Source organism: Pelodiscus sinensis, chromosome 3, assembly GCF_052426305.1.
Source record: "Pelodiscus sinensis isolate ZL-2025 chromosome 3, ASM5242630v1, whole genome shotgun sequence".
Taxonomy (NCBI): domain Eukaryota; kingdom Metazoa; phylum Chordata; order Testudines; family Trionychidae; genus Pelodiscus; species Pelodiscus sinensis.
In genome coordinates this window covers 143,956,862-143,984,593 of record NC_143054.1, presented here as the reverse complement: position 1 = coordinate 143,984,593, position 27,732 = coordinate 143,956,862, and the positions used below count along the sequence as shown (strand labels likewise).

General features: G+C 44.3%; 2 protein-coding genes across 8 annotated transcripts in view; both read right to left on the bottom strand.

The window, feature by feature from the left end:
- ZFAND3 (zinc finger AN1-type containing 3) overlaps nt 1-27,732 on the bottom strand; it is a 277,816-nt gene that overhangs the window by 44,140 nt on the left and 205,944 nt on the right. For 4 of the 7 annotated variants that reach the window (XM_089777409.1, XM_089777410.1, XM_025186351.3 and 1 more), the window contains 2 exons: nt 23,825-23,890; nt 23,187-23,246 (listed from right to left, as the gene is read on the bottom strand). In XM_089777409.1, the coding sequence (XP_089633535.1) occupies nt 23,187-23,246; nt 23,825-23,890 (126 nt within the window). The remainder of the gene's footprint in view (nt 1-23,186; nt 23,247-23,824; nt 23,891-27,732) is intronic. The other 3 variants (XM_089777411.1, XM_025186352.3, XM_006126535.5) reach the window with 1 other exon arrangement.
- LOC149525154 (uncharacterized) lies at nt 1,338-21,009 on the bottom strand. The gene has a single exon (XM_089777408.1). It carries the CDS (start codon nt 9,361-9,363, stop codon nt 7,555-7,557), a length of 1,809 nt encoding a protein of 602 aa, XP_089633534.1. The 5' UTR covers nt 9,364-21,009; the 3' UTR covers nt 1,338-7,554.

The window sequence follows — 27,732 nt, the reverse complement described above, 5'->3', positions numbered from 1 at the left end:
GAGAAGTCCTGCTGTGATAAGTTAAAATTGAAGGCTCAGTTAATTGTGAAAAATGAATGAAGGTTCATAAGGTACCACAATAACCTATACCCATAAATGTTATTGTTATGTATGTCAAAACTGGGCCTAATTCATGGACAAAATAATGTTCCACTCATCTTTCCCTTTTGGGATTCTTAAAAGGAAAATACTTTTTGTGGGAAATTAATGGAGATGAAACAAAAGGGGATAGCTGCTGACTGAAAAGAGAGAGAGAAGAGCAAGTTTCACTACCATGGCTATCACCCCACTTCTTCCTAGGATCCGTGATTCCATATGGCACAGCTATGCTTTCGTTAGCCTAAGAGGTGCTCTGCCCAAGATCACATCACCACCTCCAATGGTTCTGGGTAAATCCTGAACTCCATTTGTCTTGTGACTGATACACATGCCCTACCCTCTTTGTGTGTCTTGCCTTGCCATTGATATTTCTTCTCTTTCCTATTTCTCTCATGTTTACAATTCATGTTTAATAAGAGTCAGACTTGCCCTGCCAAGACTAGATATTTTGCAACACTGCTGTAAGCCTCTGACCAGAGAAGTGGCTAAAAGCTACATCCAAACAGTTGGTATAGGTTCATCAGTTCTCAGAGTGACTGGTAAGACCATGTGCTCTGCCTGTGTTTTTCCAGCAGAGGTTGCAAGTGAGAGTCACTATTTGAAATCCGGGGAGGGTGGGCCAACACCAGAGACAGAAGCTGCATTTTCTATGTTGTTTCTCTTCTCCTTACGTGTGTGTCTTGTTCTGTCTTCTAGGAAACAGGATCAAACTTTAACAGCAGCAGCAGCGACAGCTCCAATCCCACCTCAACTAGCTTCTCTTTTCACGAAAAGGACAGTTAATACACTCATTCATACCATCTAAGACTGTCAGACAAGAGGAAACTCTTCCTTAAAAGAAACAAAACAAAACAAAAAACCTCTCCAGCTAATGGGAAAGGGAACAAGGGATGCTGTTAAAACAAAACCTTATTTAATACTTTACAATTCAAATGCTTTAACTGGCATTGCTTCTTTTCTGTCTCTTTAATGAATAGTTAAAATAATTTTGTAATGGCTTGTTTGACATGGTATTAAACCAAATCCCACCAATCTTGTAACAGTGTTTAATGTTGGACCATGACAAGGTGTATTAGCACCTTTGACCTTTTTGGCCCCAATATTCCATACAACCGTCCAATTTTCCATCCCATCAAATATTTGTTTTGATGTTACTACAATATTCTAGCATTATTATTCACATTAATAGATGTTTCTAACCTTCTTGGCTCTAGAACATTGGGAGCTTGATTGGGGTGGTTTGTTTTTGTTTTGTTTTTTGGAGGAGGAGGAAGATTTTTAAAAAGCTTGATGTGATAAAACTTATATAAAGAGTCCCAGTACAGTTTAGTGTTTTCAGACTCTTCAGGAATTCCTGTAGAACTCAAAAGTTCTGTTAAGCATCCTCTTCTATTTCTGTGGAGTGAATAAAATAGAGAACTCCTCATGGAGATTATCACTATGGGGATTTTGGATATCACCCAGAAACAACAAACAACTTTTACATTAACTACAAAAAAGTTCAACATGCATTTCTTCTAAGTCCTAATGAATGCAACAGTTTGGAATTCCTACACTACTTAAGATGCACAATGAAAGAATTATTAGAAGACATTCCGAAGGTAAAATACTGGTCTTCTGAAATCACACCTTTCTAATAGTTTAACCAATTCACTTCAAATTCTGACCCTCTCCTACCCCACGCTACCTCCGCTCTCCAAGAGAGAGATCTCGCTCAAGATTATAAATACAAAATTTCAGAAAGAAGAGTTTGTGTTTTTTGAAATGTAAAAGTTATTGACAGGATTGGGTCAAAACTGACCTCAAATGAAATCATATTTATTATAGCTGGAGTGACAGCAACTGCTGTATTTAAATTTACTCAAGTGTTCATTCAAACCATCAATTTTTATTGCTTATAAGCTTTGTGAAACTCATCTTTTGGGCTGAAATTTCTAGACTTTACTCTTTCAGAACACGAGTGGATTTGTTTAACTAAATTTGCTCAAAATAATCTGTTTAGAGTAATGGGGAAAATTCCTCTAATATAAAAAATGGCACTCTAATTTTAAATGGCTTTAGCACTAAAAAGATGATCTAAAAAACCCTAAAATTTCAAAGGGAAATACTTTTCACTGACAAGCAGTAAAAACTTCAATTGTGAAAATTGATTTTACTTGACCAAGTTATTAACTTACAAAAGTCACACTGTGCCGCATGTTCACAGTAAATTTTGAAAAGGACTTTCCTCACTAAGCTTATGAAAGAGAAACTACAGAAGGCTGCGCTCCAGGTGTGAATAGATAACTTCAGCACTGTGAAAAAACTGAAAAACAACTAATAGTCCTGCAGCACCGTCGAGACCAACAAAACATGTAGATGGTAACAGCTGCAAACAATTGTTGATGCCTGTGACCAAGCATAATTATATCTTTTGACGAGAGATATATCTTTTGACTAGGGCCGCAGGGATGAGGGGTTGAGGGTGCGGGGGGGAGGAGACTTGGCTTGGGAGTGTGGGCTCTGGGGTGGTGCCACAGATGAAGGGTTTGGAGTGCAGATTTGGAGGGTGGGGCAAAAGAGTTCAGTCTGTGTGTGGGGACTCTGGGCTGGGGTCCCAGGTGTCCAGACTTGAACTGGACAATCCAGTATTTGAGCTCTCTGTTAGGGAAACAAATTGAGAAAATATAAATGACAAAATATAAATGTCCGGTATTTTCTAAATAAGATGGAATGTAGATTGTGAGAATGTCAAGTGTGTACGGTTATTTTCGTTGAAACCATCTGGCAGCCCCGTGTCTGAGGGTGCAGGCTATGGGCCAGGACGAGGAATGAGGGTGTTTCAGATGCAGGATGGATTTATGAGTTTGGAGAGACTAAGGGCTACGACAGGGGATCATTGGGGCATGGGCTTACCTCTAGCAGTTCCTGATCAGTGATCCAGTGGGATGGTAAGGCAGGCTGCTTGCCTGTCTTGGCACAATGGACTGTACTGCACCTTGAAAGTGGCCAGTAGTAAGTCCAGTTCCACAGGTTGCCTCCAGCCCAAGCTCTGGCTCCACACTATCATTGGCCATTCCTGGTTTGTCACCAAGCAAAAAAGGAAGGAGCTCATTTGGAGCTTGCTCTGAAATAGGACTGGCTTCACATTTTGGTTTGTTTTGCTTTTTTATTTTGTGGGAGTTGGCTACTCTTTTCCACGTAGGAGCCAGATCCGCTCCTGACCACTTCCAGGGCACAGTGCAGTCCACGGTGCCAGTAGAGGAAGGAAGCTGGTCTTAACACCTTGGATATGTCTAGAGTACATGGCTCCATCGACGGAGCCATGTAAAGTAGTTTACTCAGCACAGTCAGTGAAGCGGCATAGTGCAGAAATTACATGGTAATCCATGGAGGTCAAAGGAAATTGTTACAGCTGGGTAACAATGCCATATGACCCTTACTTTTAGCTTATCAGCAAAGCAGATGTATTTTGAAGCAGCTGCTCCAACAACTGACATCTTATCTGCTAGCCTTCCAAAAGTTGATAACTTTTTTCACAATAAAAGTGAACTATTAGCTTCCCCAAAACATTCTGTAGATGCCAATGAAAAATAATAAAATAAACTGTACAAGTGTTTCATTTCTGTACCTAAACATTAGTACTTCAGTGCTCAAAAGCATTGAAACTCTTTTAAAAAATAAAAATTCTATATCACACCAGGTCATAAACCAGTTTATAGAAAATCCAGCTAACAGGAGGGGTGGTAGTGAGGTTTAAAGAATGGGAATGACCTGTGCCCTGGAAAGTGTTCAAAAGAGGTGGTGCAGGCAGTGTGTAGACTAACACAGAGGGCTCAGAAGAGTCAGGTAAAAGGTATCAAGTAAGGGGAGAATAAGGTCATACAAATAGAACGGTATGGAAAGTTCTGAAAAGCCACTGGATGCAATCATATACATTACATGCATCCCACCCATCCATAGCATTTAAAGGGAACCAATCATATATAAAACCTAAGCATACTTACCTATGCATATGGTTGTTAGCCTCTGAGGAAGGCAAGAAGCAGTGGACTTAAACTGAAGTAAAAAGAAGTTACTCACCCTGTGAAGTAACGATTGTTCTTCGAGATGTGCCCCGTGGGTGCTCCACTCTAGGTGTCGGGTCCCGTCCCGGCACCGCGGCTCGGAGAATTTTCATAGCCGTGCTTAGCCAGCCCGCGCATGCGCGCTCCTTCAAAGCGCCGTTCGCGCCTTTGATCACCCGCCCACAGGCTGGCAACCGCCAGTTCCTCTCATCCGCTCAACTGAAAGAGATAAGAAAGAAATTCGGAGCGGGGAGGAAGGGCGGGTCGTGGAGCACCCACGGGGCACATCTCGAAGAACAATCATTACTTCACAGGACGAGTAACTTCTTTTTCTTCTTCGAGTGGCCCCGTGGGTGCTCCACTCTAGGTGACTCCGGAGCAGTAACCAAAGAGTCCCGAGCGCTCCGAACTCAAATGTTTTTGATAACAATTAAGTACGACTAAGTACTGCCGTAGCCACCGAAGAATCTGAAGCAAAATGGTCAACTATAGCATAATGCTTCATAAAAGTGACATTAGAAGACCACGTTGCTGCCCTACAAATGTCCCGGAACGGGACTCCCTTCAGGAAGGCTGTAGTAGTGGAGACCGCCCTGGTGGAATGAGCTTTTGGAGGATACGGCAGGGACTTCCCCCGTATAGAATGGCACATAGATATGCATGAAACAATAAGTCTCGAGATACGCTGAGAGGTCAGTGGTTGGCCTCTAGAACGGTCTGCCAATGACATTATTAAACGGTCCATCTTCCTAAAGTTCCGTGTCCTATCAATATAAAATGCTAAGGCTCTTCTCACATACAGCATATGCCATATTGCCTCTTGCGGCGAGGCATGAGGTTTAGGGCGAGGCATGAGGTTTAGGGAAGAAGCATAGTAGAGCCACTGGTTCGTTAATATGAAATTCAGATGACACCTTCGGAATAAGCGCTGGGTGAGCTCTCAACGTAACTGAGTCCTTAGAGAATATTGTATAAGGAGGGGAAGCCATAAACGCTGCTCTCTCACTAACCCTACGAGCTGAGGTAAGGGCTAGGAGAAATAGAAGCTTGGTGGTAAGTATGCGTAGCGGGATAAGTGGCTAGAGGCTCAAAGGGAGGCTGAGATAGAGTTTGCAATACTAGATCCAGATTCCACGAGGGTGGAGGGGGTCTTCGGGGTGGATTAAGGTTTGAGAGTCCCTTTAGGAATCTTTTTGTAGTAGGGTGTGCGAATATGGAGAAAGAATCGTCTATGTGATGAAAAGCATTAATAGCTGCCAAATGCACCCGTAGAGAAGCTATTGCCAATCCTTTATCATGGAGTTGCAAGATGTATTCCAATATACGTGGTAAAGGTGTGGAACAGGGATCAAGGTTATTAGCCGCACACCATGCCTGGAACCTGGACCACTTAGCTATATAAGTAGCTCGCGTAGACTCTTTCCTGCTATGCATCAGCACCTTCTTGACCCGCTGAGAACAGAGTTGCTCGAAACTGCTAAACCAACAAGCATCCATGCTGTGAGGTGCAGGATCTCGGGTTTTGGGTGACGTAGAGATCCTTTGTTCTGGGTCAAGCGATTCGGGAGTAGAGATAGGGAGTACGGTGTCTTTACTGACATCTGATGGAGTATTGAGAACCAAGGCTGACAAGCCCACGCTGGGGCAATAAGAATTACTCGAGCCCCATCTAAGCTGATTTTTTCGAGAACCTTGGGTATTAGAACGACTGGGGGAAAAGCATACAACAGTGTCCGTCCCCAGTGAAGAAGGAAGGCATCTCCTAGTGACTGATGTCCTACTCCCGCTCTTGAACAATAGATGGGGCATTTCCTGTTGTTTTCTGTGGTAAACAAGTCTATTATCGGAAATCCCCACCGGACAAATATATGGTTTAAAACCTCTGTGCAGAGTTCCCACTCGTGGTCGTGGGGAAAACGTCTGCTGAGTGAGTCCGCTACTAAATTGTCGGCGCCTGGAAGGTAGGACGCTACTAGAATAGTGTTGTTGTGAATACACCAATTCCATAGCTGAACAGCCTCCGCGCACAGGGAACGAGATCGGGCGCCTCCCTGTCTGTTGATATAAAACATGGTGGCCATGTTGTCTGTCATGATTCTGGTAGTTGTATCCTGTATGTGGGACTGAAAATATTTGCAAGCATGACGTACCGCCCGTAACTCGAGTACGTTGATGTGCAGCATCATTTCTTGCGCTGACCAGCGACCTTGGATAGTCATGTTGTCCATGTGCGCCCCCCAACCCGTGAGGGAAGCATCCGTAGTTATCTGCCTTGTAGGCTGCGGGCGATGAAATGGGATGCCCGCGAGAAGATTGCTGGGTTTGACCCGTAGAATCCCGTATATGTTGGGGTACCACCACCGATCTGTGGATACTGTTCTTTGCTGGGCTGTAGACCATGGCCAACTGATGTTGGAGGCAGCGAAAACGTAACCTTGCATTTTGTACCACTACGGTGGAAGCCACCATATGGCCCATTAGCTGTAAACAGACACGTGTAGGAATTGTCGGAGCATGTGTGACCGTATGAACAAGGTCTTGAATCGCCAAAAAACGTTCCGACGGTAGGTATGCCAGTGCTACCGTTGAGTCGAGCTGTGCACCTATAAAAATCAGGTTTTGGCACAGAACTAATGATGACTTTTTTAGATTTATGAGAAGGCCCAGGGATGCAAACTGGCTGGATACTGTCTGCACCATATGACATGTCTCTGTATATGTTGGGCCCCTGATGAGACAATCGTCCAAATAAGGGAATATTGTCACTGCTGTCCTGTATAAATGGGCCGCCACTACTGCTATAGTTTTGGTGAAGACCCTGGGGGCACGCGCCAGTCCGAATGGTAGAACCATGTACTGGAAATGTTCGTTCCCCAATAGGAATCGAAGAAAACGCCTGTGAGCCACGTGAATAGCTACGTGGAAATAAGCGTCCTGTAAGTCGAGGACTGCAAGCCAATCTCCTTTCTTCAACGACAGAATGATAGTTGCTAAGGTCACCATCTTGAATCGACACTTTCGAAAGTGACGGTTTAACTTTCGGAGGTCTAGAATGGGCCTCCAGCCTCCCGATTTCTTCGGTGTGAGGAAATACCGGGAATAAAAAACTTTTCCCCAAAATTGTTCGGGTACTCTCTCTAGTGCCCTGATAGCGAGCAAACAGAGGACTTCTTGTTTCAGCAGTTGCTCGTGAGAAGGGTCCCTGAAAAGCATACAACAAGGTGGGTGGGGAGGGGGAATGGAGAGAAAAGGAATTGAGAGGCCGTACTGCACCACTTCTAGTACCCATCTGTCTGTGGTGATGTTGGACCACTGGTGGTAATATGATTTCAGTCAATGGTGGAAGAGATAAGAAGTGTCATTTTCCGTGTTGATCGAGGAAGGCGTGCTTGCAACCTCGACAGGGAAGTCAAATCTGCTGTTTGGTTGAAGACTGGTTGGTTGAACGATTTTGCTGGGGTCGTTTCCGCTGAGGACGTTGCCTAGGGCGCTGATTTTCCGACGTGCGTGCCTGTTGTCTGGAAAAGTTAAAATCATATCTTCTCTGATAAGGGTAATAGCGCCTTCGTTTAAAATTGGGCGTGTACATCCCCAGCGTACGTAAGGTGGCACGAGAATCCTTGCCCGAATGGAGAACCTCGTCAGTATTTGCTGCAAAAAGTTTAAGCTTATCGAAGGGGAGATCTTCAACTTTATTTTGCAACTCCTTCGGTGCTCCTGCGGATGAAAGCCATGACGACCGCCTCATTGCGATACCCGTAGCCGTGGCCCGAGCTGCTGTGTCGGCCACGTCCATTGCAATTTGTAATGCAGTACTACATGCTGCATATCCTTCCTGAACTATTGCTTTTAATAGTGGTTTCTTAGTGTCTGGAAGATGATGTAACAACTCCGCTAGCTTCGAATAATTATCAAAGTTGTGATTTGATAAATGAGCTGAGTAGTTAGCCATACGTAATAGGAGTGTGGCTGAAGAATAGACCTTTCTACCAAATAGATCTAACTTTTTATTGTCTTTATCTGGGAGCACACTTTTGTACTGTGGCGCTTTGGTCCTTCGCTGCGCTGCGTCAACCACTAACGAATTGGGCTGAGGGTGGTTGAATAGAAAATCTAACCCCTTTGCCGGCACGAAATATTTCTTATCGGCTTTCTTATTCGTAGGAGTAACCGATGTTGGAGTCTGCCATATCTCGTCCGCCATTTCCATGATCGCATCGTCAATTGGTAAGGCGATCTTTGCACGCTGCTGTGGGCGGAGGTTCTTTAATAGGCGGTGTGTCTTCACCGGAACATCTGCCAGCTGTATTTCCTGCGTGCCTGCAACTCGTTTAAACAGGTCCTGGAACTGTTTTAGGTCGTCTGGTGGAGACAATTCACTTGGGCAGATTGCCTCATCCGGTGATGAAGATGCACAGTCCGTTGGAGAAGTTTCTGGCTTGGGATCCTCTGTGTCAGACAGCTGCCCCTCTTCCAGGTCGGACTGATCCTGTTGGACAGATTGACTTATCGACGGAGGAGGTGAGCTTAATTGTTGTGGTTGTTGAGGTAAGTATTGTGTAATTGGTGATGGGCAGTTGCAAGAGGATCCCCTATGTGAAGATAATAGCCGTTCACGGTGTGTACCATCCTCGCACGAACGATAATAGTGACCGTAGTAGCGTTCAGAACGTGATGGGGAAGAATGACGCGATGAGCGTGCACTACTGTGTTGAATGTAATAGACACGGTGTGGAGAGCGTCTAGAGGACCCATATCTAGATGACCGTCCTGGTGAACGAGATCGTGAACGGGATCGCTGTGCTTCTAGATGTACTGCGTCTCTGTAATTGCGCCGTCTGTATGTGAGACGGATTGGGGAGACGCTATAGTCGCAATAACGTGCACGCCTTGGTGGCGATGGAGATGGTCCTGGTGAAAAAATTGGGGAGGCAGATCTGTCCCTCCCATGGGTTTTTGATAGTGCTTTTTTAGGTATTGAGGCACTGTCTGTTTCCATGGCAACCGGGGAGCTCTGCATGGAATGAAAGCAGAGCGGTGCCGGGGAGATCAGCTGCAGGTGCTCTGCTGTCGGTGCCGGTAGAACACTCGGTGCCGACATTGTTAAATCTGCCGGAGGCGCCATCTCAGAGACCTGAGCGCCTTGGTCCGGTGCCGTCAAAGCCAGTGCCGTCACAAGCGGTGCCGCTGGAGCCCGCACCGCTGAAGTTAATGCCATTGCCCCCGGCACCGGCTTACTTGTTGGTTTCAGCGTTAGCGCTGCGTCGGGAGCTGGAGAAGCTGAAGCCGGTGCCACCAATGCCGGCGCTGAAGCAGCCCGAGCCCTTGGTATTTGCAATTCCCTGTTGCCAGGGTCAGTAGAGTGTCAGGACTCCGCAGGGGTCCCATTGGGGGCTGCCGAAGCCCTTGAAGCTGCCGGAGGGAGGGAGCGAGTCGGGGACGGCTTCGCCCTCTTTGAAGTTGCCGGTCCGGGAGAAGCCGCTCTCCTTTTAGCCGTAGAAGTTTTTGTCGCGGCTGGAGAGGGTATGGGATCAGGTTGTAGTGCCTTATCAAAGGACATCATCCGAAGCTTTAACTCCCGCTCTTTGCGGGCTCTGGATGTGAGCTTGCAACAGTGGGTGCACTTTTGAGGGACGTGAAATTCGCCCAGGCACCTTATGAAAGCGTCATGCCCATCGGCCGCCGGCATAGCCTCCTGACAAACTGAACATTTTTTAAAACCAGGAGACCCCGGCATTGCTAGGGGCCGAATAGGGTGACTGGATGTCAACCCAGGCTGTATTTATGCTCTTTGACAACTTCAGGTCCTTAGCGCTTAGCCGTAGCGTTGAAGAGAAAAAAACCTTTTTTTTTTTTTTGATAGATCAATAAACTGTAGAACACGAACACAACTAACCCTAAAGAAACTATTTACACTGAAAGAACAACTACTAGTAATGCTACTGAAAACCGTAGATATAAGAACACAGGGAGCTCCGACTGCGACCTGAGGTGGTTGAGAGGAACTGGCGGTTGCCAGCCTGCGCGCGGCTGATCAAAGGCGCGAACGGCGCTTTGAAGGAGCGCGCATACGCGGGCTGGTTGAGCACGGCTATGAAAATTCTCCGAGCCGTGGCGCCAGGACGGGACCCAACACCTAGAGTGGAGCACCCACAGGGCCACTCGAAGAAGAAGAGCAGTTTAGGTGGGACATTAGAAAAAAACCTCCTGTCAGCTTAGTTAAGCACCAGAACACACTGCCTAGGGAGGTAATGGCATCTCCATTATTGGTGGTTTTTAAGAGCTGGTTAGATCAGGGGTGTGCTAGATAATGGTCTAGGACTTTGTCCAGCTTTGAAGACAGAGGCTAGGCTAGAAAATGTCCCAACATCCCTTCCAGTCTGTGATTTGATATAGAAATAGGACTCCATGGTATTCAGCTTGTACAGCACACAAATACTGGCCAACATTGTACAGATAATGTGGGAACTTTGAAGAGAGTCAACAGTGGCCTAACTGCTTCTCTTGAAGTCACTGGGAGAAGTCCCATAGTTAGTGAAGTACCCACATGTTGTACTTACTGAAAAGAATTGGTAAGCAAGATGTAACATTACAATTCTCAAGTTTACATTATAAAAGCCGGCAACTGCTTCCTGCTTCAAAATATTGAGTTCTGTGCGTAGTCCAGACACTTCCCTATCAATCAGAAGGTGGACAGTATTCAAGGAGCTGATTTTTCAGACTAATCAACCAAACAAAGGTTCTGAGTATATGCCATTTGTTATAGTAGCGTATGTTGCTTTAAAAACAAACAAACAAAAACCATATGTTGCTTCCTAACCCCACCACTCCTGGAATAACAGGATTTCCAAAGCTAACCCACAGATGCAGCAAAGGAAGAGCTGTGTAAAGCTATCTTCTTCACTGTTACTGAGCAAAGCACTTTCTGCACTGTCTCTTCAAAACATGGTTTGTGAATATAGAACAGATGACATGTTCCTAATGACAGGAATCTTGCAAGGAGAGATTGTCGTTCCTTGAGTTACTAGGTCATTAATGTACAGAAAAAAAAATGAAAATTCTACTTCATGCATTTGAAAATAGATTCTAAAATTGCTGATTTGGTTTCCAACTACTCTCATTTCCAATCAGTATCATCTTAAATCCACATTCTCTCTTTATCACTTTGCTTTTTGGGCCTCTATTCTTTGGAAATGAAGCAGACTTTGCTGTGGTATATAGATACATTACTGTAGACTGAGCTTACGCTTACAGACAGCTGCAATAAAACAAAAATCAAGTCTGCTGAAAAATGTACACTCCATTTTGAAGAGAGATTTGGGAGCATCAACACTTATTTTTGATGAAGTACCCAGCTCCAGGCTAGAGGAGAAGCAGAACAATGAACCTGAAGTTCAGGAAACAGACATATGGACTTCGTTTTGATTTGTTTCATTCCTGATTTTTTATTAAGTGCAGGATCTTAGTTCAGTCTTTTGTTGCTTCCTTCAGATTACATTTGATCTGCTGGGTTGTGGGAGGAGGACTGGAGATGAAGGAGGTGGTTTACATTGCAGATACTTTTTTTGTGCATCTTACTAGAAAATGGAACATTCTGCAGTCAGACTGTATGGCATACTGCATGCAGCAGAGTAAACCTTGGGAACTGTACACCATGTAATTTCATTACAGAAATTAGAGAAATAATACCTGGCATGTGAACCATGTGGTTAGAGAGATCTCTGTCATTAAGGACCAACACAATACAAACCCAGGCCTGGTGAATGGGTGGGTGGATGGGTGCGCCAACACAGTACAAACCCAGGCCTGGTGAATGGATGGGTGGGAGGGCCAACACAGTACAAACCCAGGCCTGGTGAATGGGTGGGTGGTGGGGGGAGAAGGGGGACGGAGCGATTTAAAGAGGCCCAGGGCACCAACCTACTGCTGCTGCTACTGCTACTGTGGCAGAGGACAGACTCCCGTATCCTTCAAATCGCTGACAGAGCACTACTGTGAGGGCTGGGTGAGGGGGTACACTGTGGTCTGAAGAGCACTGAGGGCTGGCTGCCCCTTCCTCCATCCCTTCAGGGGGTGCAGAACCTAGAGGCTCACACACACACCTTGCCTGGGGGCCCGCGGAAGTTGTCAGCCTCCCTGTTTACTACTTCCATTAAATGTATTTATGTAAGATTCCAAGATGATATCTATATATTTTGAAGAGTTTCACTGGAAACAGAGAAAGCTGTTTACTTGGAGGCCTCTGCTGCTGTCTGGAATTATTAAGCTTAGATTCTAAGGTTTTAACCCAGAGTCAGATAAAGCCTTTGGGACACCATCCATCCCTATGTTAGAATGAAAAAACAACAAATAGTCTGGTAGCAGTTTATAGACTAACAAAACATGTAGATGGTATCATGAGCTTTCGTGGGTACAGCCCATCTGAAGAAATGGGCTGTGCCCACGAAAGCTCATGATACCACCTACATGTTTTGTTAGCCTATAAAGTGCTACCAAACCCATGTTAGAAGTACAGCAATTAGCTTCTATATTGTATACACTTTAAATTTGAACACAGTAATAGAAGAAGCAAGAGGTAAGTATCCACCTTTTCAGGCAATCCCACAAGCCAAATACACAGGGAAGCATTGGAACTTTACTTCATTTACAGATTTGGGAGCTATCAAAAAGGTCTGAATAAAGACATTACCTGGCTAGCACATGACCTTCCACATCCTAATGACTTAACCAACCAAACAATGGGTACTTAAGAACAACCTGCACCTTCTCTATTAGCTTTTTGTAACTTGAACACTCTAATTCACTATTTTTTCCTTTTCTCCCCTCCCTCCCCCAGATCCATTTATTTTGGAATTGGACTTTTAATACTCCATTCATCTGAAGAAGTGGGTTGTACCCATGAAAGCTCATGATATCATCTACATGTTTTGTTAGTCTTTAAGGTGCTGCTAGACTATTCGTTGTGTTTACATTTTTCCAGTTACAGACTAACTCGGCTACCCCTCTGTACTTTTTCCAGGGCAGTTACTTAATATTGAACTAGTTAAAAAACCCGCATGCGCGCGCACACACGGACACACACACAAATATCTCATTGAAAATTATAAAAGAGTTATCTTTTGCTAAATTTTAAGCCTACTGGTAAAAGAGTTATTTCAGACCTGGTCAGATAATCAAGCAGCTGCTTAATAACTTTAGCACTCTATAGTGAAATCAACTCAGCCCCTTCAGGCTGGCAGTAGCAAAGTCCCTGATGAATTTTTCAATAGGATATTGGTTCTGTGCAAGTTAACGACAAGGATTCTTTGCTACATTCTTTATTTTGCCTTGCTAAGGCAGCCAAGACAAATTAGCCCAATCTGAAGTAAAAGCAAGCCCTCAGCTATCCCAATCTTGTACTAATATATATTTTTAATAAGTTTTGGGAAAGGGGCATAGGTGGGAAATGCATGCCATGTAACACTAATTCCCCTGTCCCTTGAATAAATGGAGATGTGGTTTATTTAAAATTCTGAGCTGTAGTTTTGCTATTTGGGAATAGCTTTCTGAAAGTCTGTGTGTGGGTGGATACTGGTAATGAAACAGAGAATTCAGAACTGTGGGGAGCATAAGGCCAAATAAGCTTTTATACCAGTCTATATATGTATTCTTTAAAAATAATTATACAGCTGTAGTGGAAGGCTAGTTAACTGAACCCACAGAGACACTGACAGTTCAGACAACTAATCTCAATATGAAATCCCCCATGGCAAAGTGCTGTACGTTTAAATTCCCCTATTTTAAACCGTAACATTTAAATATATTGGGTAGTGTCCACTCCTCCGTCTCACTGGATCAGAGAAATGATTTTGTGAAAATATCGTTTTACACAAAGACGATGTGATAGCTGGCTCTCAAGTGAAAAATTTGATAGTCTCCAAGTCTTACAAACTTCCTTCCTGCTGAACTGGATTGGAACCCAACTACATGGATTGAAGAAGACCTAAAGGAGCATGAAAAGTATAATGGGAAATGGCAATGAACAGTGAGGGGGAGATGGTTAATGAGGGGCTGCATGGGTTAGTCTTTCCTTTAATAAATGATCTAGAGAGGGGAGAGAACTAGCAACATGTCTCAGTCATTGCACAACCCTTTTCTTTGGTCTGGATAAAAGTCATGTGACCCTGCTCAGGTGCAGTTAGATTGCTGCAGCAAAAAACTTTCTCCAAGCCCAGTGACACTTGAACTTCTTCATGTATCTGTGTGCCATGGGGAAAGGAGGCAGGGGCAGGCTAGGTATCGTGACCATATTTTTCTGAACCAGCTGCAGCTAGGGAGAATTGTTTAATTTAAATTATTAAACAGATTAAGTGTTTTACCTCTCTCATATCAATCTTAATTTTAAATAAAGTAAAATAATTTATGTCCAACACAAAAGATTTCAATATTTTCTCTATTTACAGCACGGGTGGGGAACCTTTTTGGAGCCAGGAGTCAATGATCCACAGAAAAATCAGATGGGGACTACACAGGTGAGAAGGAAAAAAACCTCTTCCAAAAACCCCCCAACCTTCACTGATGTGGCCCCCAACTGAGATACCTCACTCCTCTGGTGCTCTAGCCTCACGGGGTGAGGGGAAGGGACAGGAAAGACTGAGGTTCAGGAATTCCTATAGGCCAGATTTACTTTTTTAGGGTTCCACAGTTAGTGGATTTTATGGATCCCCTTAAGCTCTGGGGTAGGGACAAAAATGAGGGGTTCAGTGTGCAAGACAGGGCTGCCAGCGAGTGGGATGGGGAAAGGGTGCAGGATGTGGGAGGGGGGTGGGGTGCAGAACGGGGAGAGGTTGTGAGGTCTGGGTGTGAGGCAGTATGCAGAAGCAGGCTGGGAGTGGAATGTATGTCCTGGTGGAGGGAGCAGGAGCAAGAGAAGGTGTAGTATGTGGCCTGGAGGGACAGTGCAAGAGCAAAAAGGGAGGGTGTCGGAGCAAGCTGGGGGTATAGCATCTTAGCGGGAGAAGGCGAATGAGTGAGGTAATTAGGGTGCCCATATTTTAAAAAGGGAAGAAGTACAATCCAGGGAACTACAGACCAGTCAGCCTTACCTCAGTCCCTGGAAAAATCATGGAGGGGATCCTCAAATAATCCATTTTGAAGCACTTGGAAGAGGGGAAAGTGATCAGGAATAGTCAACATGGATTCACCAAGGTTAAGTCATACCTGACCAATCTCATTAGCTTCTATGATCAGGTAACTGGCTCTGTGCACATGTGGAAGTCAGTGGATACCTTGACTTTAGAAAAGCTTTTGGTATGGTCTTCCACAACACTCTTGCCAGCAAGTTAAGGGAGTATGGATTGGAAAAATGGACTTCGAGATGGACAGAAATCTGGCTAGATTGTCGAGCCTAACAGGTAGTGACCAACGGCTCAATGTCAGGTTGGCTGTCGGTTTCTAGTGGAGTGCCCCAAGGATCGGTTCTAGGACCGGTTTTGTTCAATATCTTTTTTAATGACCTGGATGAGGGGATGGATAGCACCCTCAGCAAGTTCACAGATGACACTAAGCTAGGGGGAGAGGTAGATACGCTGGCGAGCAGGGATAGGGTCCAGAGTGACCTGGACAGATTAGAGGATTGGGCCAAAAGAAATCTGATGAGGTTCAACAAGGACAGGTGTAGAGTCCTGCACTTTGGACAGAAGAATCCCAAGCATTGTTACAGGCTGGGGACCAAATGGCTAAGTAGCAGTTCTGCACAAAAGGACCCAGGGATTACAGTGGATGAGAAGCTGGATATGAGTCAACAGTGTGCCCTTGTAGCCAAGAAGGTTAATGGCACATTAGGGTGCATTAGAAGGAGCATTGCCAGAAGATCTTGAGAAGTGCTGGTGAGGCCACATCTGGAGTAGTGTGTCCAGTTCTGGGCCCCCCACTATAGAAAGGATGTGGACACATTGGAGAGGGTTCAGTGGAGGGCGACCAAAATGATTAGGGGGCTGGAGCACATGATCCAAGAGACATCACAGAAAAACGCTCAGAGATCTCAGGTTCTGAGAAATTTTGCACAAGAGCAGCAGAAGGTGGAAGTCAGAAAGATGGGGAAAGCCGGCACTAGAGCCAGGATGCTGCAGAACCTTTTTCAAGGGCCAGTGCTTCTCAGGACACATACTGGGGTGTCCAGCCTGACACTCCGAGGTTTTGGGGTTCCCACTGCCCTGCATTTTTCTGAACCTCTCCCCCACCTCCCAGGCACAGCCCTGGCCAGGCAGCAGCTACCTGCAGGTGGACACCCAGGCCCTAGGTCCGGCAGGGGGAGGGGAGGCAAGCCTAGGCTGGGGAAGGGGAGGATAGTGACCACAATGAGTGGTGGGGCTCGGGGACCAAAGCCCCCTGAGGCCACCGAGACACATGCAGCATGACAGGATCCCTCCTGCTGCACTGACCTGTGGGCGACATGTACTGGATCTACCTATGCCAGCACTGCTGCCTGCTCCGGCTGGGCCTGGGCCCCTGCCACCTCCACTATGTGACCCAGGTCAGAGTGAAGAGAGTTGGGCCAGCTCAGAGGCACTCAGGGGACCAATGGAAGCTGTGGCTGCTACAGCGGCTCATGCGTGATTCGCTGTTGAGGAGCCTCAGTCCCAGCAGCCTCCTCCCACCGCAGCAAACCAGCTGCCAGGGAAGAGGTAGGGTTCCAGTGGCATAATGGGCTCCCCACTGCGCGGGGGAGCAGGGGCAAGGCTCAGCTCCTTCCACATGCCAGTGAAAATCGTCTCACGTGCTGCTTATGGCATGTGCGCCAGGGGTTGCTGACTCATTTTATCAACCACAAGGGCTTAATAACTGACTGTGCTTTAATATCACGTGCTGCAATGAGCTGTAGAAGATATACTCGTGGATCATGTGCTTCAGTTTGAATAACACTGTCCTACCCGGACACTTTGACCATGTCACTCCTCTCCTTGCATCTCTCTACCAGCTCCACCTTCTCTGTGTCTTCATAACATCATCCCATGGTCGGCAAGCTCAAGGCCCTTCATGGCCTAACTCCCCACTTCTCTATCAGTTCCCACCTCCAATCAGCCCATGATGCCAACCTCCATCCCCACTAAATGCTACATTTTCAAACAAGCTTCTTCATGCTTTCTCCCATTATACCCCTCATCCTGGAGACACTCCCCACAAACAGCCACAAAACCACCTTGCTTATCAACCAAATCTCTCCTCAAGCCTCTCCTTTGCTATAATGCTTTCAAAATACTTGGAGAGAGATAGGCCGTGGTCTCAGCACACCACTAATCTATCAGACTAATCAACCTTCTCCTGTGTCCTTAATGGGTTTCTCTGATGGCTTGGTGAGAAAGAGGAGCGGTTTCTGGAATGGAGATAGTAAGGGTCCCACAGCAATGATGAATCTTTGGTTCCCCTGGCCATTTCCTTGCACTTGGCGAAAGAACTACGGGGAGGGAATGATGGAGAACCAACATGCCATAAAAATTAAACACTGAAAATGAGTTCACAGGAAAGGCAAATTATGAACAGAATACGTTTCCATTAATATCTTGGTTTAATGTACTTCAGATTAAGGACGTTAAAAATTTGGATTAATCAGCTAATTGAGCAGTCGATAGAATTTCCATCGACTACTCAATTATTCAATAAAGTGGAGGTGGGGCACTCACTATCCTGGCTGCGCCTCTGCTTTTGAAATGTAATCAGAGATACCCGTGGCTCTTACTACAATTAAAAGACAGAGGCGCAATGGGGAAACGTGGCGCTTCTGCCTTTGAAATGTAGCAAGAGCCCCGCAGGGCTCCTGCTACATTTCAAAGGAAGAGGCAGAGTAGTCAGGGCCCGACGCAAGTGGGGACTGCTTGAATCCTTGCTTGAGCAGTTGACCCACTGTGCTTCTGCCTCCCCTAACCTCCCCCTGTGGAGACAGTGCCAGGGGAACTGGCTTTTAAGCTGGCTCCCCCAAACACCATATCCTGCTCCCCCTCCTTACTGTCTCTGATACAGAGGTAGGCATGGGGAGAAAATAGGGGGGAAGCAACTAGTCATGCAGTGAGTTGATCACCCAATAAGCCTGTTTATCAGTTAGTCGACTAGTCGCTTACATCCCTACTTCACATAAGGTATAAGGCCAGTGGGTAATGTCCAAGTCTTCTTATCCAGATACATGTGCACGTGCAAGATAATCTGTATCACTCACTCATTTATTTGAGAATTTATTTGGCAGTGAGCTGGGTATAAACGTACCCCTCAGTAGCCTGCCATTCACTAAAAGTTCTCTAGTGCACTTTGATCTTTCCCACTTTGAAATGGGAGTAGATCAAAAAAGCACTGGGGAACTTCTGGGCTACATCTACATGATGAGTTTTTTTGGGTAAAAATATGCTAATGAGGGACTCATTTGCATAAGCCACAATCTCATTTGCATATTTTCTGCCAATCCATTTTTGCGCTGGAATTTTTGCGCAAAAATAAGCAGTGTGGATTTTCTTTTTGTGAAAAACTCCTTTTACTGTAAGATCTTTGTGCCCCAAAAAAAGAGGTTTACCGATTTGCGGAAAAAGGTGTTTTTGAGCAAAAAGAAATAGCAACTCATGCAAATGAGTCTCTCATTAGCATATTTTTTGCCAAGAAAACTTTTCATGTAGACGTAGCCTTAGCGGGTGGCAACAGCTACCAAATGGATACTTAGCACGTGATAGGTACGCCAGGGGTGTATAAACACCCCAGCTTACCATGAACTAAATGTTTGTGTAGACAAGCGCTCAGGTGATGATAGCTGCTATTTGCACTTTAAAACTAATGCTGGGAATCATTTTCTACACCTAATTTCTTTGTAGACTTCAACTACACTGGTTATGAATTAGGTCCAGACAGGGCATCATTTAGTATAGAAGAGGATTCAGATGAAATTCTCAGATAGTCAGCCACAAAAATTTAGGAAGCAGTTTTGTAGGTCAAAATTAAACAAGACTACTCTTACGATGATGCTGAAATGACACCCTAAAACTGCAGCAGTGGGCCTTTCAAACTGTTTACCCGCATATTACAGTACTTAAAATTAGTATCTTAATCTATAATAATCATAAAAGGGTTTTCAAAATGCTCTTAGATACCATTCTCTGAAACTAATGCAAAGTATATGTGCAGCAAACGTGAGACCACCTTTTGGCAAGAGCAGAAACTGATCTGTCTATCCAGATAGATATGGGAGTATGGAACAGATAATACAACTCATCTCGGAAATAGGCAGCAAAATGAGGCAGTAAAAACCCATCAACATACATCATCCGATCATAGTATAGTGTCATCTTCCAGCCTCTATTAGCCCTCCCTGCATCAGTGCAAGTCCCAGACACTTTATCCTGTTTATAATTGCTGATGAGCAGTAATAAGGCCTCTATGCCTCAGCTCCCGTCCGTTCCACTTCAGCACCCACCTATTAGGTAATAACTTTTATTTACAGCCTTGCTTGATGCGCTGTTCTATTAGTACAGCCGGGAACGGAGCAGGGTAAAAAAGTGTCTCTAATGGGCACTATTATTGCCGGGGTTGGGAGATTTATAATACAGCTTTGTGGCTCTTCTAGCATCATATTCCTTCTGGTGAGGAGGCTCTAGGAAGGTTGGATCGCTAACACAATGCCATCCAACAGTCAAACACTAAAGAGCATCTCAAAAGGTCAATTGGAACAACAAAAACACCTCAAAGTTGTTTTTATAATTAACAAAAAATCCGTCACTAACCTTTTGTATATTGTTAGCTTAGACACTTTACCTCTGCAGAGCAATAGACTGTCTAATTAATGGTAAACTAGAGATTTTTGTCCTTACTAGATGTGTAAGGGATGATAAAAAGTGATCATAAAAAGGAAATTTCAGCCACAGCCAAGGAGTCAATCATCTGACTGGCATTTCCGCACCGTGCTAGCAGCTCCCAACAGGTTGTCATCTCAGGTACCATGGACTCAACCTTGCAAGTAGCTGAGCACTTTGGCACTGATATAGCAAAACATTTAAGCACATGCCTAAATGTAAATATCAGTGCCAGAGTACTCTGGGTTTCATAGGATTGAGCCTCGAACAAGTAGATGCATACAGCAAGCTCCTAAAACTGAAACCCTGTACCATAAAAGTACCACTTGAGAGGCAAAAAAGTTCTGGTGCCTTGGTGCCAAGACAAAATTATAAATGAAGTGCGTACATCTTTGTCTAACACGAAAACCTTTAGTTTCCATCAACTCCCATTGGAAGTGGATCAACTTTTTGGATAAATCCTGTGGATTGATTGTATCATTATTGCAAATGATCTCTTTCAATTGCACCCTCCTTTTTAAAGCACAATTAAGAATTGGCAGAGTGCACTCAAGAGTTTCACTCACCTTTCCAGGAAACCTTTACATTGTATGAAAATGATTTAAAATCTGGCTATTACAATTTACATAGTAAGTCTTCTTAGCCATATAGCAGAGTAATAAAATTATTGTACAGCATTTAATATTGTGCTTTCATGACACAGACATGAGTATAAATGGGGTAAGGATGCCAAACTGAGTTGAACAAGTCTTACTGCAATACAGGCAGACCCCGGGTTACGTACAAGATAGGGACTATAGGTTTGTTCTTAAGTTGAATTTGTATGTAAGTCGGAACTGGCTCCAGATTCAGCCGCTGCTGCTGAAACTGACCAGGGGCTGACTACAGGAAGCTGGAGGCAGAATTGCTCTGCCCCCAGCTTCCTGGAATCAGCCACTGATCAGTTTCAACAGCAGCTGAATCTCGAACCTGGGACAGAACAGCTGGGCTGCCAGGTAGGTCCCTGCAGGACCAACCCGGCAGCACCCCCGCTGCTCTACCCCAGGGTCCACAGCAAAAGCCTGGTCTGCGGGGGGGGGGGGGGCACTAGCTGCCCGCCCCCCCCCCCCCCAGCAGACCAGGGACGCCGGGAGCAAAGCCGCAGCGGCGGCAGGGTGCCGCGCCTCCCCGGCTTTGCTCTGGCAAAGCCTCAGAGGCGCGGGACCCCTCCGCCTCCCCGGCTTTGCTTCCGGTGTCCCTGGTCTGCTGGAGACGGTCCCCAGCAGACCAGGGGCACCCGGAGCAGCTTTTCTCGCCCCGGAGGTCAAGGTGGCGGGACCGCTGCGCTCTGGGCGGTCCCGCTGCCTGCGAGCTCCTTGGCGAGAAATCCCCGTTCGTAAGTGCGGATCCGACGTAAGTCGGATCCGCGTAACTCGGGGACTGCCTGTAATGCCAACCATTAATCCCGACATGAATTGTAACTGATAAAAAAAACAAATTAAAATACACAAAAATACTCATTCAGCAGACCAGAACCTAACATCTTTTCTACACCATTCACATACTTCTGGCTCTTCAAAATCTTTAAAACCTCTCCCCAGCTAGTCATTCTAAGACTTCTCAGTCTTTTCCATCATAATCCGTGTCCTTTGGGCACAATTTAGAATACACACACACACACACACACACACACACACACACACACACTTTTACCATCAATCCTGGAAAAGGGGGAAAAAACCAGTATTTGGCATCAATGTGATTTTTTGTTGTTGTTGTTCAGAGGGCTTTTCCAGAATCCAGGCTGACAAGTGCTCAAGGTAAAAACTTTGCTTTAAAAACAAAGAACCAGTTTTTCCTTGTCTTCCCAGATTTATTGTTTTGATCTTTCTTCAGTGGTTACACTAAACGCTAATAAAATATGAATGGGTTATGTCTTCCTTAATATTCTCCTGACAGGAGCTAGCATATTACATAAATAGGTCAGAATTCTAATTTTTTGTCTCGAATGCTGATACTGCAGACCTAAGAAAAACTACATTCTTCCTTTAAAGCTCAGACCTGAGGAAATACAGGGCTCTTACAACAGGAAGAATTATATCTAAAGTATAGTATATACAGTTATCCACTGAACTAACCAACTTCTTAGGAATGAGCACATAAGTTGACATGTTACTATGGTTATCTTGAGTATAATGTGAAATGTTCACCTATAGTAGCCTTATGTTAACCTAAATCCCAGATCAGTTTAGAACTTTATATTCATACAGTAAACCTCTTTGTAGCCTACACTATTACTAAATATTTATATTTACTGGAATTCCCAAACACTGGCCCAGAAAACATAGCCATTTTTTCTTAAAGCACCACTGGCAACATTTGCTTGAAATATAAATTTTGAAATAAGTAATCTTTGACAAAACTTGGATTTAAAAAAATATTACAAGTAGTGCTTTAACAAATCAATATTTTATTAATTAATTGTACCCAAAGGGAACTGCTTACAGGCCAGACCTTCTAGAACTAGAAACTGGCAACTGGCAACTCCAGGTGAAATGCTAAAAGTAAGAAAAGCATAAATAGTGATATTTAAAATACTGGTGTTGGGGGAGGGAGTAATTATAATTTTTATTTAGATTGACCTTTTAACTCCAGGAGAACAGCCTCAGAAGAGTGAAAGACTCCAACTAAATAACATTGGCCCTGACCAGTGAACAGAAGACTAAGTTATAAATAAGGAAACTACAAACAATGCAAAACAAATTAGCTTTACTTAATTGGCTATAATACTAACGAAGAGGCTGGTAACCCAAACAGGCTTCACTTTCTGTTTTTGTTGATAGCTTACAAAAGAACATTGCATATGACAAAGAGAGCAGAATAAAGGAACCAAAAACCTCTCTAGTTTACTAGCACAGACTGGGAATAAGAAGGCTGCCGGGGGAAAACATCTTAATGTTTAATGGGAAATTTTTAAACATGTCTAATAGTTCCATCTGCCTTAATCTAATCTAAGGAAATATCGCTTCTCCCATATGGCCTGACAAATTGTAATCTTACTTGTTATTATGCTAATTATGATCATATTTTAAAAATTCACCTAATGTTTTTTTACTATCATTTTTCAAAATCATCTATCCAGAATGTTATTTAACCACCTTACAAGCTAAATTTTAGTTAAATATTACAGCAATATTGTATGAAGAAAAACATATGCAGTTGAGATTAGTTTGTGCAGAGATAAAGGCAAACTTACTTTCTTGTTTAGAAGCACCTTCACATCTAAATGGGGCAGAAAAATCTTGATCTTTGATGGCTGGAAAGGGGGGAGGGGGCATGTAAGAAAAGAGGCAACAGTAAAAGTGTAGTGTATTAGCTCATTGACAAACTGAGAAATGTTTCCTGCAAGAGTCCCTGCAGAAAAAGAATGCCCCAATCTCTGAAAGAGAGGGAGTCCTTAACTCTGCTCAGGAATAGACCCTATTCAGCAATCGGTACTGCAATATTGGTGCTTAAGACAAGAACATGCAAAAGTTTGCAACAACTGATCTAAATCAGATTTACCCCTGTAAAGACTGAAGTCAATAAGGAAGGGTGCATCCAACTGCTTTGCTTTAACTTTTTTCCCCTTTGAAAGTGGGACTGTTATAGGTCCAACCTAAATTGGATTAAAGCAACAGATTTACTTCTGTATTGTTCTCTGGTTTTGTCATGTTAATTACAAACAAACATTGTAAATATAACTTCCTTCCATTTTTCATGATTTCACTGTTACTCTTACAAGCACGTCTCCAAAGTTTATTTTTCACTGCAATTTTCCTGGTATACTTGCTACATTTTCTTGTCATTTTACAACTATGTATTATGCAAAGCCAAACAGAAAGCAAAACTCACCAGAGTCACAGGATCTTTTGGTTGGCGTGGTTAAGGAGACATGAGGTGTACCTGTGCATGGCCCACCTGGAAAAAGAGAATCAAGTCAATTCCTAAACACATTGATATGCAGCATGCGCCATTTTGCAGCTAAACCAAATGTCTGGGGATACACAGGTACTGAAACATGCACATGTCCTGAGAACTTAAAAGTGTTCAGAGTCCAATATTTATTCAGCTCTGTGTCCTCCACCCTTTCCTTCCCATTAATATCTGACTATGACTTATAATTAAATATTGGGATGCCAATTTTTTATATGCAGTATTCATTTTGTTAGAAATATCTTTAGAGAAATACACTGGCCAAGGTGATCCTACATTCCAACAGAGCTGGGATCTCCCACGGTTAATCCACTAAAAAGCCCTGGGGTGAAATCCTGGCTCCCCTGGAGTCAATGTGAGATTTTCACCATGTTTCTATAGCATTTTACTTTGCACAAGGACTTAGAGGCAGGTCATATATATGAATACAAGGTCACAGACTTTAATGAGTGGAACCTACTTACACCAGGCCTAGATTTTGTCCCATTTCTAAGAAACATTTCTCTCATCATGGGAACGTTCTTTCCTTTGGGTGGAATGAAGTAACCATTGAGCAGCACAATAGTTTAGGAAGGGAAGCGAGAACAGCATATCCAACTGAAATGCTGGAAGATGTTATACAGTCGGAATGTTGACCAAAAAGGAATATGTATCACAAATCACCACAAGTGGTGAAAGCTTTGGTTTTACATACAATCCAAACACAAGCACATCCTGCATTAACTCTGTGGACAATTTGTTTCAGGTTCTGGACTCTTGCCCATGCATCGGGTATTTGTTTGGTGGCAAATTGCTGTTAGGTTTCCTACCATATTTCAACACACAGCATCATGGAAGAGCTCTCCAGAGATCTTGTTAAACTAACAACCCAATTCAGTATATTTACTGTATTGCAGTAAAGCACAAACAAAACCATACAGCTGAGTCAAGACAAATTGACAAAAAGCCTAACTGACAGCAATAATACATTGTAGCTTGGATAATTGGAAGATATTATACACTTGGAACCTGAAATTAAGTCTGATTGAGTAGACTTTGGCCATCAAAATACCAACAATTCAGCATAAATATAAATGCATTATATAGCAAGGGATTAGATTAAGTATGACCCTAAAGTATGGATGTACTGCTAACTGGACCTATGTCTATACTGCCAGACAGTTCAAACTACAGGGGTGGGCACTGCCATGCACACCAAAGCCCTGCACTATAATGCCCCCACGTGGCTGAGAAGTGAACAGTTCAGTTCACATTTAACAGCATCAAACTCAAACAGCTCGACGTTAATATGAACAAAGAAAACCTTTCAATTGCTCCTGCAGCATCCACATGGGAGTTACAGTGCAGCATTTTTGTGTGCACTGCTATTCACACAGCTGTCGTCCAAACTGGTGAACAGAATACAGAAGTCCTCAATTGTTACTAGTCATCCAATATTTGCATGCCCTGAAATTAGCATTGTTACTAGAAAAAATTAGTGCTTTCAAACCATTTCAAATCTGGACTGGTAAGAGAGACCTACAATTAAAATAAATAGTACTTTTTTTGTGTCTTTACATTTTACAAAAAGGCCACCTAAAATTCTCACATGTTAAGTCTTGCTTGCCAAATCTGTTTTTTTTTTTTGTAACGTAAAGGTGAAGGAAACATGGCCAACTGGGGGAAAAAAAGGGGGGGGAGAGAGTAGAACACATTTTTAGTTAGACCACCTATAACTCTGTTGTGTTTAAACTAGGGATGTTAAGGACTAGCTGACTATCAGATAAACATTTGCTTACCAGATAGTCTGTTGACTAGTCGATTCCTCCCCCCCAATTGCTGAGAGGCAGCAAAGGGGGAGGAGTACTTCAAAGTGGCAGCACCACACAGCTGAGACAGGGATCAGCTGTGTGGCTGCTGCCCCTTGAAACGCCATCTCGGCCTTTCAAAGGGGCAGCGCTGTGGAGCCTAGCTGATCCCAGGCATCCCATGGCATTTCAGCAGAGGCCAGGGTCAGCTGGGTACTCACCAGCTGCCCCCAGGTTCTGCACGGTATTACCCCAGAACCAGGGGTCAGCTGGGGAGCCCTGGGCTCCGCATGGTATGCGAAGCAGCATGGAGCCTGGAGTCAGTGGGGGGACTCAGTCTCTCGCTGACCCCAAGGTTCATGGCTTTGAAATGCACAAGAGCCCCTGCTAGGGACTCCTGTATATTTCAAAGCCAGCACCCACCTGCAGCCGGGACTCAGTGGGAGTTCTCGCTGGCCCTGGGCTGTACACGGAGTTCTGCATTCCTCCTTTGAAATGTACAAGAGTTCCAGTGGGGGCTCTTGTACATTTCAAAGGAGGAATGCGGAAGTGCCTATTGACTAGTCGAGTAGTCGATGGAAATTCCATCAACTACTCAATTAACCGCAATTTAACATCCCTAGTTTAAACATCTGTTTAACTCAATCTTCTGAAAAACACTTGGGACCAGAGGTCTCATTTCAAGGTTTCAGAACCCAGCTTTTCAAATGAGAGAAGAATCAGTTCCCATTTAAGTTTCCTGCTCCTTCAAGGAGTCCTCAAACCGACATGTGGAAGACTAGTTCAATAGTACAATTTTTAATCCCGCTTAGGAGGTCACTTATACAGTGATTTCAAGGTAAATCAAAACTATAAATCTAATAAGACTGTCATTTGAAATCATTTAAGACTTCAGCTTCTTTGCTTGTGTTAGACTTTGTTAGACCATTAAATATGAAATTGCAACTATTTCTCATTCTTTTGCATTTCCAGAAGTGTAACAGAAGTTTGTTTATTGCCTCATTAGATAGGTTCAGATGAATCTGATTTTTTTACTGCATGGTAGTAGGGTTTCAACAACGAATTACTTGGGATTTGCATGCAAATACATCAGAGTGTTTCATAACAGATGAAGTTTGTGTGCCCTGAGCAGTGCTTTCTTCTACAGTTGTTTTTTGTTTCAGCATTAAAAGTCATCATGCATAATTGTGGATGGTGGGCTTGAATTTGAAATTTTATGTGGAAACCATGATGCTGAATCCACTGTATTAACAACAACAACAAGATCTTTATGCTATTTGAAATAGAGGCAGTGTATTCTTTCCTGGGACAAAATTAGTGCAGTTTATGTGGGAAAACAAAGTTAAATTACTATCTTTAATTGTTACAAAAAACTGGCTTAAGTTAACACATTCCTCTAAGTATCAAAATCTTAGTACCCAGCTAGTTGCCCAATTCTTAGCGTAACTCAAATGACTGGAAACTGTTAATTGCTCTTCTGTTAAATGAAGCAAGTCCAGTGCCCTGCGCCAGAACAGATGTCCCCAGTTTGGTCAAGTATGTACCTGAGGCTATAATGGATCAAAGGGAATCAGAGGTGGGAGGTCCCCGAAGGAAGCTGTAGGAGGTTCCTGGGGCAAGGCTGAAAGGGGTTTGTGTTGGCCAGTGATGGGCAATAATATTTGCTGGGGAAATTTCAGAAATTTTTGAAGTGGCCCCAGGCTGCAAAGGATGGGCCGGGCATTGAGTGGAAGGGGCGTGGCCAAGATATTTCCAGGTTCCCCACCCCCAGTCAATGATTGGCCTGGGGGTGAGGGAGTGCTTTTGCCTTCCACCCCACATTCCCCCAAGGTGCCCATGCCCCTGGTGTGGGAGGAGACTTCCCTTGCTCCCCTGCCCTAGGCCAATTAGGGCCTGGGGGTGAGGGAGCACGTGAAGCCTCCTCTGCTCAGCTCCCCGCCCTGGGCAAGGCGCTTCAAAGCATCACGTTCTCCTGGCACAGCAGGAGGAGGCTTTGTGCACTCCCCCACCCCCAGACCCTAATTGGCCTGGGGGCGGGGG

Excerpts from the sequence above, each read along its gene's own strand:
- LOC149525154 (XM_089777408.1), bottom strand. The coding sequence starts at position 9,363 with ATGGCATTAACTTCAGCGGTGCGGGCTCCAGCGGCACCGCTTGTGACG.